Here is a 20,418-nt window from a genome sequence, read left to right as displayed (position 1 = left end):
CCCAATCAATAGACAGGATGGGGGACGAGGTGAAACGGAGGACTCGCGACCAAAAGGGTCTGATTTGAAATTAACGAATTGGAAGGGAAAAAGGAGGACGAGGAGCCTCTGGCTGCTTATTCCCTCGAGGATATCGTTGACACATCGCTTTAGCGTGCTGCTAAAGAGCTTCCTGCTCGACGGGAGTCTGCCACCGTCTTTTTTGTTGACAGCACTGAAATTGAGAACCTCGAGCGTATTTTTAATGTTAGTATAGCCTTCAGGTATTTCTTCTGTCTAATTGCCTTTTTATTTCGTATAGAAATTTTATCACGTTGAGGAGGATAGGAGTCGGTATTAATATGTGTGGTTTTTACTCCTCGGTGTTACGTTACAAATCCATTTCTTTGATTTATATTAGATGCTAAATAGTAATAAACGTCACTCAGAAGATATTTAGAAAGGTGGTCCTTCGGTTAACGGAACAGTAAAGTTTTTTTCTCTGAATTATGTGAAAGTATCTGTGAAGGACTTGTAAAGGATTTGAGAAAGGTTTTTCAGAGGTCCTGTGACCCATATTTATATGGGCCAGACACGTCTTTTGGACATTTTTAGGACTTTACTGAATATCGTATATGGGACTGACTCTTATATTATATTACTTTATAATACTTATATTAAAATATGGTTCCACACTTTTGGCCTAACTCTAATTAGACTAATTCTCCAAGTATAAAGCAAAAACAGTCCCACACTGCTCCATAAAAAAACGATTCTAGTACTCCTGAAAGATTGCATCAGCCATCGATTACTTCCTAACCATGCACAAACAAACTTCCCCGTAAATGCAATGGAGCCTCTTCTCCCAGTCGATTCGTGGCAGGAGAAAAAAAGGACAGCTTCCCGCCGAAACCACCGGTGCTCGGTACGCAAGCCTGCCACGGTAATAACACGATAATAATTTAAAACATAACAATCGAGCCACCGGTGGCGCGGCACGGCGAACAGGAAAGATCGTTGTACGTGGTGCAGTGGATGCATCCTCTTCGGCTGTGCATCGAAGCGTTGCGATCATTACGATGAAAGAGGGCTTCTGGTGTGTACGTGTCCGTGGTAAAAGGTCCACGCCGTTGTGTGTCCAGTCGACGAAAAAGGAATCCCAAAAGCCTGTCCACAGATCGGGAGGGGAGAGGGTGTAGGGGGGGATGAAAGGAGGAGGGAGGTTGAAAGACGAGGAAGGAGGAGGAGGCGAGAAGAAGCAGAAGGCAAGACGAGGAGGGAGAAAAACAATGTTGCGCCCGGGTATCCGCGGGACATTCAGAAAATAAGAAGAGAGAACAGTCGGGGATGATGAGAAACAGACCGTCTCACTCTTGCCCCTGTCTCGATGGGTCCCGAGCAGTCGCATCAACGAGAGCGAATTTAAAGGCGATCACAGATCTCCGCTACCTTCGCAAATGGAGGTGTAAGGATAAACTGTAAATCATCCGGCTCGTTATCCGAGCCGACATACTCGATTCTATTATTTTCTTGCGGCGCTTTTAGCGTGCCGCGGTTCGGGCCACGGTATCGTATAAGCCTTGGCCATTGCGTTGGAGATGACGATGCCTCGTCGATGGCCTTTGGTATCTGTCGTTTTATGATGGGACTATTGACTTCCTGGGCTTTGATAGTTCTGTGATGGGAGTTATGGAATTTTCAATATCAGGACATTCTAATTCTCTAATTGTGTTTCTGACATTTTGCGCTGCAGGTATCGATTAGTTCAGAAACATTATTTCAAGTTTCTTTAGAATGTTTTACAGAAAATAGAAAGCAAAACGTGAAACCATAAATTGTACAACTAGATATTTCTTGTTATACGTAGTTTTTGTCTTATTTTAAATCATAAAATCACTCTGACATTCAACGTCATCATTTTCGAAAGCGGAGCGCGATATCAACAAATTTTATTCTATATTTGTAGTTTATTTTTGTCATTTAAAACCATCACAATTGAGCTTATGTTGTTAGTTCCAGTGCAGTCTATGTGAAACAATAGCTATTTTAAAAGTATCTAAATGTTACATGATTTGTTTTACAAAATTTTGAACCTTACATAAAACGATTAATTATAAATGAGCCTTCGTAAATCAAAGGGTTTGACTTTGTAACAGAAAATATCGGTTCAGTGTAGCATCCGTTAAGACCGATTCACGCGTTTTTCTTGGAACAGCTATCTTTTCATTAGCAACGTCAGAAGTGACACGCGTCGAAGAAGAATCGCCTTGAAGGGGACCAACAATGCCATTCCTTCCCCGACATCGCTTTGAATGTGGGCGATGGTTCGATATTAGCTCGAGCAAACCGCTTTCGACGAGAACGACACGATTATTCGACCGAAACAGGGGTGAATCCTCTCCGTTTCACTCACCAACACCCCGATAACCTTTCCTCTGTTCTTTCCCTCCTTTTCTTTCCTTTGGTCCCTGGCTTTTCCTTTTCTTTCGTCCCAGCAATTGTCCACGTGCCAGATTCTGTTTTCTTCAGTCATATTTTTCTCTTTTGCTTGAAGTCAATTCAATTACTTCTTTCTTACGTTTGCAATGGATCATTTAACTGAAACTTCAATCGGGTTCAATGGTATGGAAGTGAAGGTTTCGACTTGAGAGACAAAGAACCTGTTGGACGATCGACAGAAATGGAAACTAAAAATCTAGAAATTATTAAATTATTTTAATGCTAGAAAGCACTAAAACAAGTAGCTATTTATCAAAAATAAGATGAATGCTTCTGTATCGTTCGAAGGCTTCGAAAATCAAATATCAGAAAAACTTAGCCATGCATGCCGGACGGTAGAATGAAAAAAAAAAAAAGACAGAGTGAAGCAACGCGAAAAGCGTTCGAAAATCGTGAGGACGTTGCCGTGGAAGAGCAAATATCAGCGAGGAGGATTTAAAAAATGTCTCCCCCGTCGCGTACCCTCGAGCCTCTGGTTCTCCAGAAGCGAGTACGCGTATTAATTATAAGGCTTGTTCAAACAGTCGAACGTGGGGAGAGGCACAGGACATACGAGGAAATTGGTCACCCTTATTACAGTCGAACCAGGGACATTCTCTATTGTCCGTGCTCTCCGCGCGTCCCTCTGTTTCCCTTCACCCCTTCGTCGTCTATCCTCCCCGACGGTTTTCTGCTTTTTTTTTTTAACTCCTCGTTCGAGGCTTTGCTTAACTTCTGTCGCGGAATTTTTCTGGCCTCAGGCGATTATTGCTCCCAGGAGATCGCAGGAGGAAAACAGGAGTCCAGAACTCCTGCCCACGCGGCTGGTTCTACCCAATGGAGGAGGGAGGATTATTCGCGAGGTCAGAGGAAATCCTTTGGAAGCGCTTCGATGATTTGATCTTTTTTCCTGTTTCGGTGGTAATTGGTATTCATCTGACGACTCGTGTAAAGATCTTCCGATTGTAAAGTGAAATTTTCCTAGAAATCGTATAATTAACAATTTAAGATGAACGTTTAAGAAAACTCGTTTAAAATTTTGGAATTTACGAAATCCTTTCTCACAATGGGCTCTAAAAGTTTCGAAATTCTGTCGTTCAAAGCTTCTTTTGGATTAGATAGTCTTATGTCCCAGAAGAATTCCAGAAATCCCCCCATGTTGAACATCCAGGAAAAAGCTCCTAAGCTCTTCAGGTTGCTGAAGACTGAAGAAAATTGTTCAGAAGTTCGAGACCTTTGTCAATGATTGTCTCCAATTAGATTGCACCTTAGAGAGCAGCATGATCGTTCGATATGGTTCACATACCAGCTGATACAAGCCTCAGATATCGTCTCAGATATCCTTGTAATCATTGCGGTTTATATGATCACTGTGGTCGAGATATCATTATTCGGTACCGGTGCGTAATATCCTGCTCTATGCACGAACGAGCCTGTGGAGACAACACGATCGACGTTGAGTACTTTAATCAACAGAGAGATACCACCGAGTCGCGCGCCTCTTCCTGAAGAAAACAACACTGAGGACGACGTTCTTTGCGCTCTCGGCGCGCAACGACACAGAACTATCTCAATTTCATGCCGTCCATCGTATTAACCCTTCCGTTGTGGCCACAGTAAATCGCTTTTCCTTTGACGATGATACCTTATTTTTCCCCGGGCAAATAACCACGCCAATTTCGATCGATGTATCGCGACGAGCCTCAAGACAGGTAGCTGCGTATGCAGCTGTACAAATTGTCACTGTTGATTGCAAATTGTGCAGTTAAGGAAGGAACGAGTACGAGTTTCGAATGGATACTCTGATACAACTGCAGTGTAGTTGAGCTTTAACAGGATTTGTGAGCGATGTGTAGTTAACCTTCTTACAATTTAATCCAGTGGCGATTCTGGTAAAGCAGGTGCATTGAAATTGGATCAATTATTTTTTTCAACTGTTCAAATTGTTTCCTTTAATGGGTTTTGTATAAGGATATTCACATTGTTTATTACTGGATAATAATTATCGAAGAAAGGCGTTACAATTTACAATAGATAAAAAACTAATCATACTACTGGTTTGCTTTATGTTGATTTTTATTATTCATAGATATATACATATAACAAATAATTATATGTTTTTTAACATAATCTAAATCAACTTTTTTATTACTTTTTCTCTGAAGTAATCTTGAAGTTTGCACCTTATATTCAGGCGACACGAAACACTATACCATTGAATTTCCAAAATTCTCTGTTTCACACAATTTATATAGTACTTATATATAGAACGATTAGAATAGACAGAGTGATAACTATGAGTCTACTAATAGTTTTTAATACCATTTAAGAAATACACCCTATATAACAGAAGCATAATTCCTTCGTCTTTGAACTTTATACATTACCAACGACTGAAATTTGTCATTTCCTTCCGTTTCACAAATCCGCCCCTTTTTCGTCGCCATGAAAAATTGCTACTGGTCTAATTGTCGCGTCGGTTGTTTCGCGAGGGAATGGAAAAGGCTCCGTTTGGCAAATCCAGGGCAGATTCTCCGTTGAAGCTCCTCTGGCTGGAGCCGATCGCGTACCTGGCTCGTTTCGCGGGAGATATCTGTCTTTAAGAGCATTATCTGGATGGCGGACGGGTAGGGAGACGGCAAAAACCGTCCGCCCCCTCGGTGGTATGTGAAAAATGATGCACAACCCCAATCCCCCCGACACATCTCCGCCACTCCACCCCCAACGGAATGTCCCGAAGGAAAGCGTTCCTCCTCCTCGTCTTTCTGGCCCACGACCCGAAACAGACGTGTCACGGGCGAGGTTGCATTATTCGAAACGATTAACTGGCTGACAGTGTTGGTAAAAAATAATCCTGGATATATATTTTTAATGCCTGGGGATTTATCACGAGAGCCGACGTCGGCTCGAGACGCGCCAGTTCAAAGGGGGAGCGATCGCGGGAGAAAGTAATTCGGATTTTTCGAGAAAGCGTTTTTAACTTTTCGAACAGAAATGGTGTCATTGGTTGCGCGAACGCACTGAGGACATTGAGATGGTAATAGATAAGAATTTATCTCATATAATTGGAAGTACAAATTTTTTCTAACAGTTCTCTAATGATTGTTTCAGGTACGTTGAAATATTCTCGAAAGCACCACCTCCTGGGATAAGAAATTCTGTGCTCCTCTGTGAACCGCACAAAGGGTTCCTTTATCCACCCACGATCAACAATGACTTGTAAGTAGTCTTTCTATTGTTTCGTCACGCAAAATTGGTCTTGTTTCATGCTTATATTTACCATACATCTGCATGAGTCGAGTTGCTGCGTGAATTGGTATTAGAACGAAAAGGTTGGAAAAAGAAAGTCGAATTAAAAGTCCCCTAAAGAGAAACAGCATAGTCATTATAGAAAATTGCTTTAATAGAGAATACTCGAAACAGATTGAAAGCTTTCTAGGATAATGACCACGTACTAAGCAAAAGAGTTGCAAAACGTTATAATAAAATTCGTTCAGATTATACTTTTGCAAGGTGATGCAGTTCAGAGTGTTAAAGAATACAAATTTTGTATGTAACTGAATTAAAAGAAGTAAATTAAAAAAAGTAGCCATCTATTTTTATCCTCTAGAAAAATTTGTTTGGTACTGTTTTTTATCATAACTAGAGAAAATTATTCTGAGGATTAAATTCAATTTTATAATTATTTTTTAAGACTTATTTGAAAATTAGTTCTAGTTTATCAGTACGTAAGTAGATTCTTGCACGAGGAAAATAAATACTGTTCTTGGTCTCCATATTAAAATAAAAAGAATATGATCTCAAAGAGTTAGAGGAAAATCACGTCAGTGAGGATAACGCGATAGGACTCCTGCTTCTTCTGAGATCACACTGTATTATAAAGCGAAAGTATATGACCTTCTGGCACTGGTTTCCTTCTTTCCCCGTCCTTTGAACTCGCGTGACGTGATGGATACGCGAAAATGTCACCGACACGGCCCCGGGCCAACAAGGCATCCACCCTCTGACCATTATGCTAAACCATTGTCCACTATCTGCCTAAGATAGTCGACGTCTCGACTCCTTTAACCCTCGACTGCGCCGAGGCTGTTAAAAAATCATTTTCAAGGTCGATCATCGACCCTTCTCTTCTTCTGACGTTTTTTATGGTTTTCATTTGATAGTAAGTGAATTTTTTGGAAGTTGTGATTTGAAGAATGTGTATTCACTTTGATAGATAAATTTGATTAAATTTTATTTTATTATAAAACGTAATGAAATGAGTATTCTTTACATATATAATGAGATGAAAATTGAAAAGAAGGAAAATTATATTTGATGAAATTAGTATTATAATTTGTCATTTGAAATTTATTCAAATGATAATTAGGTGTGACACAAAATAATATAACATGTTTTTACATGAAACATTTCTTACCTAATTCTGAAAGAATGAGGCAAGTATTGTATTAAGTTTCTTTTAAAAGTTCTAATAGTCGGTAATGTTTCAGAATAGTTTCTTACACTGCATGATAATTACTTAAAACAGATTGATATATACAATGTTACATGCTACGTCTGCTATTATTTCTAGTCATTGATTCCATCTTCTCTGTGTACTCTACAATTTATTAAACTTATACCACAATACCTCCAACCTGAATCAATATTTAACATTTCGTACGTTCGTTTATTCTATCATTGCATTCTCTTTATTAGCACAATACTTCTTAATCATAAGACCAAAAAGTGTAGTATGCACATGGATGATTTAACGATCGCTCGAGCGTTACGGCGACTGTCATCTCATCGATAGGCAATTATAATCGATAGCGTGTACGATATCGTCGTGTCGCTGCTGTTTTTTTGCCCCCCTCGACGAGCGTTTCTTCAATTCCCTCCCTTTTTCTCCTGCTCTCCTCGATGCATCCACTATTATTCGGGCGTTAGGCAAATACACGCGGAGAGAGAACGACAAGCGCCCCCCCCGTACGTCACCGATGCTTTTTGCCTCGTGAAAATTCAAATGAGACCGAGCGGCATATTGCGCTGAATCGAAATTAATGTCGCGCAACTAATTATCGGCGGAGAGTCATCATCGTGTCGTTCGTATCAACAGCCCGGTTGCCTCCATAAATTTCTGCTTACGTCGCCGTCGCCCGTATTCCCTTGGCTAATTTTTATTATCCGACCCGCGATAATTTCCAATTAAATCGTTTAACGAGCCCCAGTTCCACTTTTTTCTCCGGCATGACGGCGGTCCCCTTCTCGCCACGCGATTTCTTTTTGAACGACCGCAAAATTTTTAAAGCGTCCGCTTCCTTGCGAAAGCGCGCGACTCGTTCACTTGTTTGTCACTTGAAGAATTTTCGAGTTTCGGGATTGTCAATGCTATATTCATTTTCTTTGTGTGGTATTTGAAATTATTGTTGCGAAAACTAAGGCTAGTCATTGATTATTTCATTGATTGTTTTTATTGTTGTTATTATTATTATTACTCAATTTGGATGACATGTAGGGTGTAGGCAATGTACTCTACTATGTACTCTACTATGGAGAAATATAGTAGTATCTACTGAAAATATTTTACTGCTATTTGCACTAGAACAAAATGCGAAATGTTCAAAATTATCCAGTGATACAAAAAACTTAATTTCACATTTTTCTGTAGTTACCCCCTTTCCTCATAGTTGGGCAGTATATGTTCTTCGAGAATTAAGAGTTTTCCGAAGCAAAATTCTATGACGAGTATTTGTACGATAAGAAGTATTGAAAATTGATTCATTTGAGCGGAATTTTGCCGTTTTCCAAAGTGTTATCGATCCATAGATGGTGGAAGAGATTCCAGAGCTTCAGGAACCACGCCAGGATCGGGTGAACAATTGCAGGGCAAAAAGCTGGAGCCGGTGCGCGGCAAGAAATTTCTAATTTGCGGTATAATTAAGGGAGACGGGGCAAAAACCATCACGGATTCTACGCCGTTGTCGGAAAATCGCGAATTCCACCTTGCGGATACGCCCCTGGCACGAACGCGACTCGCTCGACTCTGTTACAAGTCTCACCGTGGCAAATATTTAAGTAAATAATCGATCGAAAACATCGGTTCTTTCAATCTTTTCTGATTGACGTGATTCGATCAAAGAAGACAATGTATCGACGCGTTTTGCTTCAATCGCGGTTGAAACATAGCGAAATTTCTGCAGTAAAAGAACTCCATTTTTCCCTTTCTGAATGGTTATGAATTTATAATTAAATAGTAAATAAAATTAAATAAAACTATTTTATTGAAGTCTAGTGCTTCAGAATATCGCGGCAGGGACGCAAAATTATTTGTGACTGTGGTTTCTTCAAATTTTGTTGCAGGTATACTATAGTGACTGCCGAGGAATGGGCGAAATTGATGCAATTTTACGATGTTGATTATCCAATTACTATTAAGAGGCATGACGCCGACTTTCTTACCGAACCAAGTGAGTACAACCACACTTCAATATTTTTATTTATCTTACACATTTTTATTTATTTTATAAACTTAGAGAAGATATAGACACTGAATTTATCTGGAAATTTTTAAATAATTTTCTTCGGTTCAGTCCTAATTGTAGATTAATTTTGAAGTCAATTTTTAAACAAAATATAGATTTTCTGAGAGTTGAAGGATTATGTGGACCATAAAAATTTTGCAAGTATCTGTACTCGTAAAATGCACAGTTCGAATCTGTAAACGAGTGAACACACGTATTACGTGCAGCCCTGTCGCGAGTTTTCGTCGCTCGTAAATCCAGAATATGGAGAAAAAAAGTGACGTTACAACGAGTCCAAGGGACATGAATCGAAACGATTATTACGCGCGACGATAGGGCGTATCAATTTCCTGGTAGACCGCAGGCCGAAGACCGATCGCGTGCAATTAACGGCTTTCTCTTTATTCCATCCTGGGACCGTTCGATCTTATCGGCAATTAATTTTCGTACGATTGCAGGGGGATCATTATGTAAACGATCGTCCCTAGGCGGATCGTTACCAGTGCTCTTTCCCTCGCTGCTCCTCTATTCTCCTGTTTTTTCTCCCGCGTGGACGTGCACGGTCTAATTATCGGTACACAATCTCGCGCGCGCCACGATTTCTCTCTTTCGGAATCGACTGGATCTCTCGTTGCGTCTAGAATTTATTCATGGCTTAATCGAGTCCGTGGAAGTTGATCTCCCTCGTTGCCATTGGTACACAACTTCCTTTTTTTATTCGAATAATGTAGCAGATATTCATGTTGCGATAAATCTCTCTTTAAACGTTAATTTAATATCTCTGTTCGTTTAGAGTTGATTTGTGATTTAACTCTTTCATAATATTTTGTTAAAACGGAAGATGTTCGAATATTACAGAATTCTTGCAGAACTCAAATTCTTGCAGTTTCAAAATTTCAAATTTCTAAGTCTTTAGCTTGTCTATTTTCTAAATTTAAGATTGTATAAATTTGTAAATATTTGGATCTTCAAAGTCTTCAAGGAAGTAAGGTACTCACAGAAATTTTAATTATTAATATCTGCTAAATTACAGGAGTCAGGATGATCACTCTTACTATACCAAAAATTCCAGCTTTCTTTTTTAAATAATATAGCAAGCTACGCCTTGGTAGGGGCAAGAACTTAATAACATATATCAATTAAGTCGCGAAAATCGTGAATATCCTTCTTACCGTCGCAGAGATTCGAGTTCCCTTCTTAAGACATACGCCACATCGCGTTGAAATTGCCATAGTTCTTTGCTCTGGCTCCAGCTTTAACAGAGTTCCTCAATACACCATTGATTAATAGCTTAATCAAGACATGGAGATTGCAGATTTAATTTCACATTCGACGTCTACGATCGGTAACAGAAAGCGTTTGAAGACATTTTACACGAGGAACTATGCGAGAGGATACACATCCCTTCCTCCGTTTCTCTTTCTACCCTCCAGAACCCAAGGAATAATGCCAGAAGACATTAGCCGTCGATTTACATAAATCCCCCTCCTTCGGTTGTTTCATGGCCTCCCTGGTTGGCTTCCCCGACAGGACCCCAAAGTGTCTCATTATAATTAAGAAGTATCCTGAAAATTAACCGACAGAAAAAGCACCACTGCGGCCAGACGAGTAGGTGGTGCCGGTCCAAATAGGGTTCTAAAAGTTTCTCACCCTTGGTCCTCGCGATTGGCCTTGGTTCATCGTTCCTCGCAGTAAGGGGACTGCCTTTTCATTGCGAAGAATCTTAGTAGGTACTCCAAGATCTCCATTGAAACTGTTTTAAATGAAGCTGATGTTAAGGAAAATTCATTTAAGAATGTTTTTACAATACGTCGGCAATTTCTATTTTTTAAGAGAAAACCGGATTTAGCTGAAACGCAACGTTTTCAAAACTAATTTCTTGAAACAGTCCAAATTAATGTCCAAAATAATCTAACGTCGCTAATAACTCAGAAATTGATGTGATTTAAAGCATAAGAAGATAAATTAACTTATTACTTTTGTATCAAATGTTTCAATATTTGTGATTACAATATCCCTCGTGTGCTGTCTTTCTATTATAGCCAATGTTATTTGTCACGTGCGACCTTCGAAAGGCCAGCATCGTCAGTCTAGTTGATTACAGAAAGACATCCAACTAAAAGTAAAAGATCCAAAGACACCTTCAGCCACCGCAACCAGCTACGGTACAATTCAATTGGCCGCGTCGACAAATACGAACGCGACTTCCTCCGAGTCCGATGGATCAGATTTACGCGTTCAGTGGATCGGCCACGCGCAAGGCCACTTTGTCGAACGAGTGATCCTTGTCGTCGAGCTGGCAGGCAAATTGGCTACCGAACGGTAGCACCAGGGGGATCCCAGCCGGTGGAATCGATGTTCCACGTCCTTCGTTGCGCCCAAGGAACCCCGCGTGTCTCGCGTCGAAGAGAGCCGGAGCCCTCTAAACATCCCATTGTCTTGTCTGTCTCTCGGCCCGCAGACGCCGCGGCTTTTTTTTCGCCGCGACATTTGTCAAGGCCTGCCTCGGTCCGTGGATCGTCCTCTCCTCTTCGACGCCATTTGAATTGCAAAGTCGAATTCGAATAGCCGACATCTCGGCTCTCCGGGATACCCAGCAGCCGCGGATCGCCCAGATGGAGATGTCGTTTAGGGTTAAAACCGTGATATCTCCTCCGCGGACCAGCCTCGCGGTCTCGTGCCGTTTGATCTACATCCTCTGATTGATTCCTTTCATTGCTTCTCTTGTCTTTGTCGATCGGATGATGGTAGCTTGGTTTGGCGCGATTGTTAACGGGATCGTGGACCTTCTTATTCCCTTTTAGTTAGGTTCGTAAGAAGTTATGGGGACCTGCAAATAAACAATTTCAGAAGAATTAATTTTTTTGGTATTGTCAATTTTTATAACATACGACATTCTGTATAGTTTGAAAGCGTTTAGTTTACTCCAGAGCACTAGAGGTGTATAAGTTTTTAGTTCGATAGCATAACTAGGGTCATTCGAATAAGAATAATAAATGGAATATGTATACAAAAAAGGAGAATATAGGGAAAAGGAAAATAGAAAGTACGTTCCAAGAAGACTGGAAAGGTTAGGTTTTCGGGTGTACGCCGTGTCCATTTGGAATTATTTTCCCAACGTTAAGTCAGTATCAGTGTGTGTCTCTTGACCCTCCTGATGAAGCTAATTGCAATATTAGCGAAACGTTGGGAAAATAATTCCAAATGGACACGGCGTACACCCGAAAACCTAACAGTGACAACTGAAAGACTGGAAAGATAGTAACTGCTTATGGAGTAGGAATTCATTTAAAAAAATAGATATCAAATTGAATTTTGAAAAGAAGCTTGCGCTCGTCTAGAATTAATAGTGTACAAAATGATCAAAAAATTGTTTCTTTGCAAATCCTCTGTGAGCAAGTGGCGAAGCAATCTGAAGCGACAGTTATCGATAACGTTATCGTCTGCTGGAACCTCGTACGAAGGAAGAGTGAACGGCTCGTTAGTCGTCGATCGTCTTTTGGCTGTCGACCATTAGCCGGGTGCAGTCGCACGAGAAACATTTCCTTCGCTGGTTTTCCAGCAAAGCGCGGTCGTCATCGCGCTGGTGGGCCAGGAAAGCCCAGAGGGTGGTATTCAATCGCGTCACCTCCGGTTCTGTCAACCGGGGGCCGACGAAGGAGCCAGCAGTCAGGGTTGTCGAGTGATTGATACGAGGTTGGACGGTGCCTAATGTGCCTTCGCGGACGACAGAGAAAGAAATGAGGAAGGACGTGGCCGAGGGAGGGAGACGGGAACACCCTTCGAGGCTCGAAGAGTGGAACGATCGTCCAGCGGAGGCTCGTTAGTCAGGGCCGTATCAGTCACCGAAAGCAACCCCCGATTTTTTGTTAAGCAGGATCAAGTGGCTCGTCCCTTGGTTCACTTTTGTCTGGGCAGACGCGCGCGACGGTGGTGCGCGCCCTTGAAATGAGCTAAATTGTCTGTTTGTTCTGGATTCGTTCTCCTGACCACAGGGAGGATCCTTTTCGTTATCGTACGAAGCTTCGGCGAGGGATCCTTTGGGCGTGAGGGTAGAATTTCTCTGTTACCTGTGTCTTAACCCTTTCGATTCTGTGAATGTATACGCATGTGTTTCGCTATAACATGTCAGGGTAAAATTCTAATGAGTTAAATTACGTTTAATCTTTAACTGGTATGATTATCTGTAGGCATTTTACAGAGATACGAATGTTAATTTTTACTTCTCAAACGAAACTGTAGTAACATGTCTTGAATATTTTTTATTAATTGAATCGTAAGGAAATTTTCGAAATGTTGTCAGATAGATATACAATTTGAGGTTGCTCTCGAGAGCAGCAATCGTAAGAAACTCATCTTGAATGGACGCTCAGTTGTCCATGGATAATATTCCCTCTAGATTTAGCGGAGGAAGTCAATTAGGGGAAACAACGACGACCCAAGTTTTTACTCGCGCCACTCAAATTCGATTTCAGAATAGCCTTTCCGTTTTTCGATTAGACCTACGTCCCACGGCGGACGCGCAGCGCGGCGCTTCGATTCCTCGAACGACAGTCGTAAATATCGCTTAGGCGCCAGACGGTGCCACAAATCAGCCTAGCTAGAGCCACCGGTTTGTATCGCAAAACCTAGAGAAACGGCGAGCAGAGAGGACGATGTGTTTCGCTGCTAGAAAGGGGAGACGTTTTCTGGCTGGGGCATGGACGGTCGTGGAACAGAGACAGAACATTCTCGAATTAATATTCGGACGGCGATTTAGATTTAGAACACGAATTTACTGATTAGTTTCCTCCTGTGGCCCGTGCGGTCGGCTACGCTGCAACGAACCGTCCTTCCATAAATGCTTGGCCCGCAGAGAGGGGTTCCTGCCCGCCTTTCGGCTCGAGATTTAGTTTCTCGGGGGTGGTTGAACTTGCCCGTGGGTCAAACGCTTCAGGAGGGACATTTGTTAGCTTTCCCCTGCTGCGACAAGTGCGCCGGACACGTCTTAATATATGCATTCACCGACCAATGAACACGACTTTACGACTTGTTCTCTAAACGCTCCGCTGGATGCTCTTGAAAATGATGTTCGGCCTAACGGGTACCAAGAACAAACTTCGTGTAGAGCTTTATGTAAAGGCTACTTTTGTATGGTGCAGTAGCGGATCGGTATAGAAAATTAATATTTATACCTGAATCATGCAACCTATTAACGTTCAATGAATTGTGCTGTTTATAAATATGGAGGATAGGATAATGAATGAATCTTAATGAATTTCACAAATTTAGCAGGAGAGCAGGTCGAACAGTTTTGTAATATTTTGTTTTGCTAATATTCAGTTTTAAGTAACCTCAAAGATGCAATAGTCATTGAAAGATGTTTACAAACAAACTCACGGAATTTTTTTTTGGAAAACTATGTAATAGATCTGATTGAAATTTTGTGTAGACTTTATTATGGATATAAACTAGCAAAAAATTTATGCTGGCAGAAAGAAATATTTTTTTTATGTGTTGGAATTGAGATCGTGTCGACATGCAATGTAGCGCTTTTTTTATTTGTCCGAGACAAAAAATTCAAAATGATTTATCTTCTTTACGAGTATACGTATTTATTGAATTGTATTCAACGAGCGCTGGATAAGGAATGCTTGTCATTCGACAAACACATGACGGTGTGGATGAATGATTGATAGTGTATGTTCGGTATTTGCTGAGCTCTAATTTTCTCTCTTTTGCCATGTAAGTCTATCGTTAGTTCTTGTATTTAGTACCTATGTTTGCATAAATATTTGACGTTTTTAATAACTAAATTCTTTACACTGAATTCTGACACATAGACACGTGTGTATTGGCACATGTTTGTCATTCAGCAAGTTTGACACCTCGTTTGCAGAGAGATGGATATCTGTCACTTTGCGAATGCTGTATATGTTGGGGCACCTTAGGTGAAGTGCTTTTGAAATAGCTACTATAAATGTGTTAATGATAAGAATAATTGATTCTTAATTGTGTTATGAATCTATAAAGAAGTTATATGAAACAGCATCATATACGCACAATTAGAAGAATTCATTGGTCCATGACTTGGAAACAGTGCGACCGTAAATTCAAGTGGAAGCGGACTAGGAAAGTCGAGAGAGCAGGTCAAGTTTCGAGGGGTCGAATTAGCGACATCCCGCCGATTTCTGGCCTCCTCTCGCCTTCCTCTCCTTCGTCTTGGTCCTTCTCTTATCCTGCCAGGATATCCCCACTTGTCTCCACGCCACGGGGGTTCTTTTCCAAGCAGGATTAAATGGAGCGCCTAGATGACCGATGCTCGTCCTCCTCTCATCCTGGTTCGCGGGACAGGATCTGGAGGGGTAGCTGGAAAACAAGATAAAACGAGGATAAAGCTCCCCCCTTTACTACTGACAACGCTGGGTAGGGTGTCCTGCGACACTGACAGCAACGAGCCTTCGTTAATCCAGAAGTCTAATCGTCCAGATCGCTGGACTCCAGTCTTTACGGTTTGTCTTTTTCAGTCCTCTCGTGGCAAAACTGACATGGAGGTTGACGTTACATTTTAAAGTTCATTTGTGGAAGGAGGAAGTTTGCTTAGATTAGTGTTTGCATTATTTGTATAAAGAAAGTGTTATTCACAAAATATTTGATATTAATTTAGGCGTAGGTGTAGAACTCGAGTTGATAATAATTCTTAGTGATATTAAAGGTATGAATACATTGTGAAATGAATGAAGCAATTCATTGAAATAGTATCACCTTTAAATACAGCCTCTCATTGCGGTAATTTAACTACATTTTCGGGAACTTTGTCATAAATAGTCACTAAAAGAAAAGTCTAGACTTTTTCAGAGAACATAAATGTATGTTTCAGCTTCATTTTCGAACTTCCCTAAAGCGTAAAAATACTTACAGTGATGAAGTTATTCGTAATTGCCCAGAACCTTTCACATATTTTCAAATGTCCCAAAGTGATGTAACCTTTAATTCAAAATTCAGTATTATATTTCATGTACCTATATATGAATCTACAATGTTTCCTCGTCGACAGGGTTAACAGATCGTCTTCTTGAACGCAGAGCTTCGAAAACCACAGGCTTCGTTTAATTAAGTCGCCGATCGAAGATCCATTAGTGGGGTCCTTTCGATTTTCTCGAAACGCGCACGAGTCCCGCGTGCGGATCCGGAAAGCCGTGTGTAATGCCCGCTTTTAAGCCCCGATTACGCGGCATCCAGCTTCTCCAGCTCTCCTCGCGCGTAAGAGGATTATATTTTGACTTTGTTGTGGCGCTCGAAGACGTTCGTTAGCGAAATCATTGTTACGCCGCGACGATCTTCTCTTTCTTCGTTAGCGAACCGTTCTAAAACGCGAAACCGCGCTCCTTGGACTCGCTAAATTCCTTGTCTGTTTACGCGCGTATGTCTCAACCAGACTGCAGTCCTCGATTTCTGGTTATGAATTCTGGTGTGCACCCGTTTTTGCGCGATCCAGACTTGGCTTTGCAAACGCTTTAAGTTTGGCGTAGACATTGCTTATTCGATTTACAGTAAAACTTCGTTTTTATGAACCTGTCAAGGGACAAGCTGGTTCGTGTAATCACATGGTTCATGTACCTAATGGAGTACACTTAATATTACGCATTATGATTTTTCGTTCAGTTGATAGGATTTCATGCAAGTGGATTCTACTAACCATTTATTGACTCATGAATACGTAATAGTGTTTGAAACTTGAAAGATTTGGAATTGAATTTACGAACAGAATTACTGAGTAATGCTTATTGCATTAATTATAATCTATTTCTTTTGTAACAAAGATACTTTCTTTGAAATTTATGAGAAACATCAGATCAGTTTATTGTAGTAATAATAATATCTAATTATAAACAATAGCAGTAAGATTGTCATTATGCAAATGATATAATAATAGAATACTTAATACCAGAATGCTTCATTATGCAATAACACAGTAATAGAAGCTGTATTGTATTTAAAGATAGATAGATTTGCTTTTGCACAGATCTGATCAAATTTTCTGCTGTCGATCCAAGTGCGAAAGATCTGGGGACACATTCGAGGGCAGTTGAGTGTTCATCATTGAGGGGTTGGGAAGCATCAATCTTTCATTCACGGGATGAATTCGAAGTTATGAATGAAAGTTGCCTGGACCTTTTAATACAATGTCATCTCACTTCCCGCTTAACGCGGCTTCGATTTTGATCGAAGACCCACGAGATTTCATGGAGAGGGTGAACTTTTCTTCTCTGGATCGTCAAAAAACTTTTTAACTTCTTAACACTTGAGTGTAACTTTTTCCCTGTTGACACGTTTTGGGTCATATGGCTTATTGGTCACTATTGTACTACTATACAGGGTGGTCCACCTAAATATCTCCTTCAATTGTGAGGGTACACAAAATATTTTGTATACTATTTGAATGGTTTGAAGGCACCATTATATTGCCTTCAAAAAAGTACTTTTCGTTTCCTAGAATGCATCCATCCAATAAAAATTCTAAAATAGATAAAATCTCTATGTAATTTAAGTCCTAACAGATCTAGTGTTTCTTCCATACAGTATTCTTTCATGCAAATTGTGCGAATTTTCCGCAGAAGTGATTCATAAAAAGAAATTAATACCACCTGTTTACGAAACGATTTTCCTAAATGACCTTTCACCGTGATTCGATTTTCTCGATTTGCGTCACGAATTGATGTTCTCAAAGCTCGTCGATCATCCGATTTCACGGGCCAGTATGAGTTTTCTCTGAATATGTCCCGCCCGTTCATGCTTTTTTTTTCCCTCTTTTACTCCAATTTTTATCCCTCGCACCGCGTGTCCCATCTCACTATTAAGCTGATTCCCCTCTGGTTTCTATTTCACGGTGGCTCTTCCTGCGGGACGTCCGACTTCCCGCGTGCTCTCTTGATTTATCGACCATAATTAGTCGAGGATTCTATGAAAATCGCTGATGCGTTTCTTCCTTCCTTCATGTTTACGTTGCCTTGAATTCGCCACAATTTGTTACGTCGTCTCCCACTGAAATTTTGGCGGAATTTGTTTGTCGATTTCGTTTTCCTCTGTGGCAAAAACGTTCAAAGCATGTTAATACGGATTCTAGGTTTCTTAAACTACAAATTTCATTATTGAATGTATCGTGATTCTTTTCAGTGTATGATAGACAGATATTCTAAGATTTATGTACCTAATGTAACACAATTAGAAAGCAGAAGTTAAATCTTGTATTTTGAAAAGGTTTTCCATCGAGTCTTCGATAGTCTTTAGTTTCTCAAATTGTTAATGTATCGGGTGTCAGGTGTATATCCTTCTCGCATCTGCGATCTCTCCTGCTTTTCTTTCCCCTACAAAGTTTCTCGATTAATTTCGGGGACAGTATGCAATCGCCATGTAATTGGCTTCGTAGATCGATCACAGTGTGATGATCACCTAGATTACTAGTCGAATCTAATCTTTTCTGACATTTTGGTGTAATTGATCTTAGTGATCGATCGGAGCTTAATGCTGTGATTAATTCATTGTTAATCACAGCTAAGACATCTTCCAATTCATTTGATAATTATATTATTTCAGATGATGTTAACTTACAAATGAAATTACTTACAGTATTGTTTTCAGTGAGATAAAGGTACCAATAATCGACCATGTCCCAGTACCTGAACATCAATATTAGTTTTATTTCATTTTAAACTTAAATTCCAATGTACTTAATAAGAAAAGCAAAAGTAACAAGAAATAGTATCATAAAGTAGTTATTCAACTACTGGGATACAATTCAAGTCTCAAGACATGCATTTTTAAGTCGTCCACTTACTAGGACATTTAACAACTTAAGTGTCCAGGTATTGGGACATTTACCTTACCTTAGAAATCTTAATTAATTTATTTTGTACCTACAAAAAATAATATTTGTATCTCTCTTAATCAGATTATCATTATTATCAACTTCACGTCATATGAACTGCATCATTTGTTATCACTAATATTACCAGCAATGGTACATATCGAAAGTTTCCGATTCCACGGGACGGAAACGAGATTATTTTTGTAAGTAGATTCGCAGGAAAGCCATCGCGTCCTCAGTATTGTGGACGCTGAATCGCGTCGCGAACTCTTGGAAAAGTTCGATTCGGTGCCCCACAAGGGATTTCGGCACGGGCCGTTTCTATGTACGCGATAAAATCCGAAGGAATCCGCTGCTCTCGCCCCTGTCCCGAGGAGGAAACTTCGATCCTCTCCAAGTTTTTGCCCCCTTTCGACGCCCGTTTATGGTTTGACTGCCCTCCGATGGCACTTTAGGGAAATACAGTAGGAAAACCACGCCGTTGTTCGGCTCCATTGGCAACTGGTACAGCCTATTGTGTATTATTAGCCAATAAAACCCTGCTAGATGTTTGTTCGCGATACGCTCCTCTGATTCCTTCCTAGACATCTCTTTTCTACACTTTCAACCTTCTTCCACGTTTCCTTGCTTGTTCTTCGCGAGTTCGAAGGATAACAATTAATAGGTCAGTAGTGATGCTTAGAACAATACTGTAGTACCTAATAATATTATATTGTGCTAAGTTTATTTTAACAAGTCTCAATTAACCCTTTCCAATCAGATTTGTTTAAAAACCTATTATTGAGCTTATACATTAATTTGAAAACAAACCAAATTGGGATATATACGTCTTGCGTCTCTATTTTGTTTCAAAGTACGTCATTATTTATGAAAAACCTGAAACATAGACTCACTTTTGTTTATATAACCTTACATGAAACACAAATTCTTCGTCACTATCATTCAGATATTTATACAGTCTCGTTGTGTAGGTAATAGGTACAACTTCCAAGTCACATTGCGTTGCACAGGGGTTAAAGAAACATGATCGATCGCGGACCGAAAGGGAGATGTACACTGGCGTAGTAACGGGGTTAAAAGACTGTGAAAAGGGGTATCAGGGTAGCCGCTGATTCTCAGTCATCCCCAGGCATCCGTGATTAGCTTAGGTTCCTCGTATTTCCGATTAAACTCGATAGCAAACGATCCTATCGTGCGTCCCCGTGCAGCTCTGTAATTGGAGGTTCAAGGGTGGACATTTGAATTCATTCGGAGTAGTTCGCTCGACCTACCCTGGTCCGTGCCTTCAGGAAACGGCTAATACGTTTGTGGTAAACTAAAATCTAATCGTTTTGTTTCTTGCTGCGTGCGATCGATTGTCTTCTTCGTGGATCCTGCGCGACGAATTCACGCGGAGATCCAACGTTTGTAATTTCATTCGGATCTAACCGTGGGACTTCTGGAAAGGTGGAATCACGATCGTAAATTTCAGGCGAAGTTCCTCGATTCGTTAGCAGTTCGTATTCTTCCTGCGTAATTTAGGAGCACGTTCGTTGAAACGGTGATTGAGGGGGTCTCTGTCTAGAATTTGCGTTCGATTAGGGTCGAATTAGCATCCGTATTCTTTTCCCC

At 40.5% G+C, this 20,418-nt stretch overlaps 1 protein-coding gene across 1 annotated transcript in view; it reads left to right on the top strand.

Annotated features, from left to right (window-relative positions):
* The window catches only part of LOC143179358 (ubiquitin carboxyl-terminal hydrolase 48), a 67,852-nt gene that overhangs the window by 16,724 nt on the left and 30,710 nt on the right, over window positions 1-20,418 (top strand). The window contains exons 12-13 of the mRNA XM_076378548.1: window positions 5,569-5,676; window positions 8,800-8,906. Of these exons, the coding sequence (XP_076234663.1) occupies window positions 5,569-5,676; window positions 8,800-8,906 (215 nt within the window). The remainder of the gene's footprint in view (window positions 1-5,568; window positions 5,677-8,799; window positions 8,907-20,418) is intronic.

This window comes from Calliopsis andreniformis, chromosome 5, assembly GCF_051401765.1.
Source record: "Calliopsis andreniformis isolate RMS-2024a chromosome 5, iyCalAndr_principal, whole genome shotgun sequence".
In the NCBI taxonomy this organism is placed as follows: domain Eukaryota; kingdom Metazoa; phylum Arthropoda; class Insecta; order Hymenoptera; family Andrenidae; genus Calliopsis; species Calliopsis andreniformis.
The sequence above is the reverse complement of the archived record's forward strand: the minus strand, read 5'-3'. Positions and strand labels throughout refer to the sequence as shown.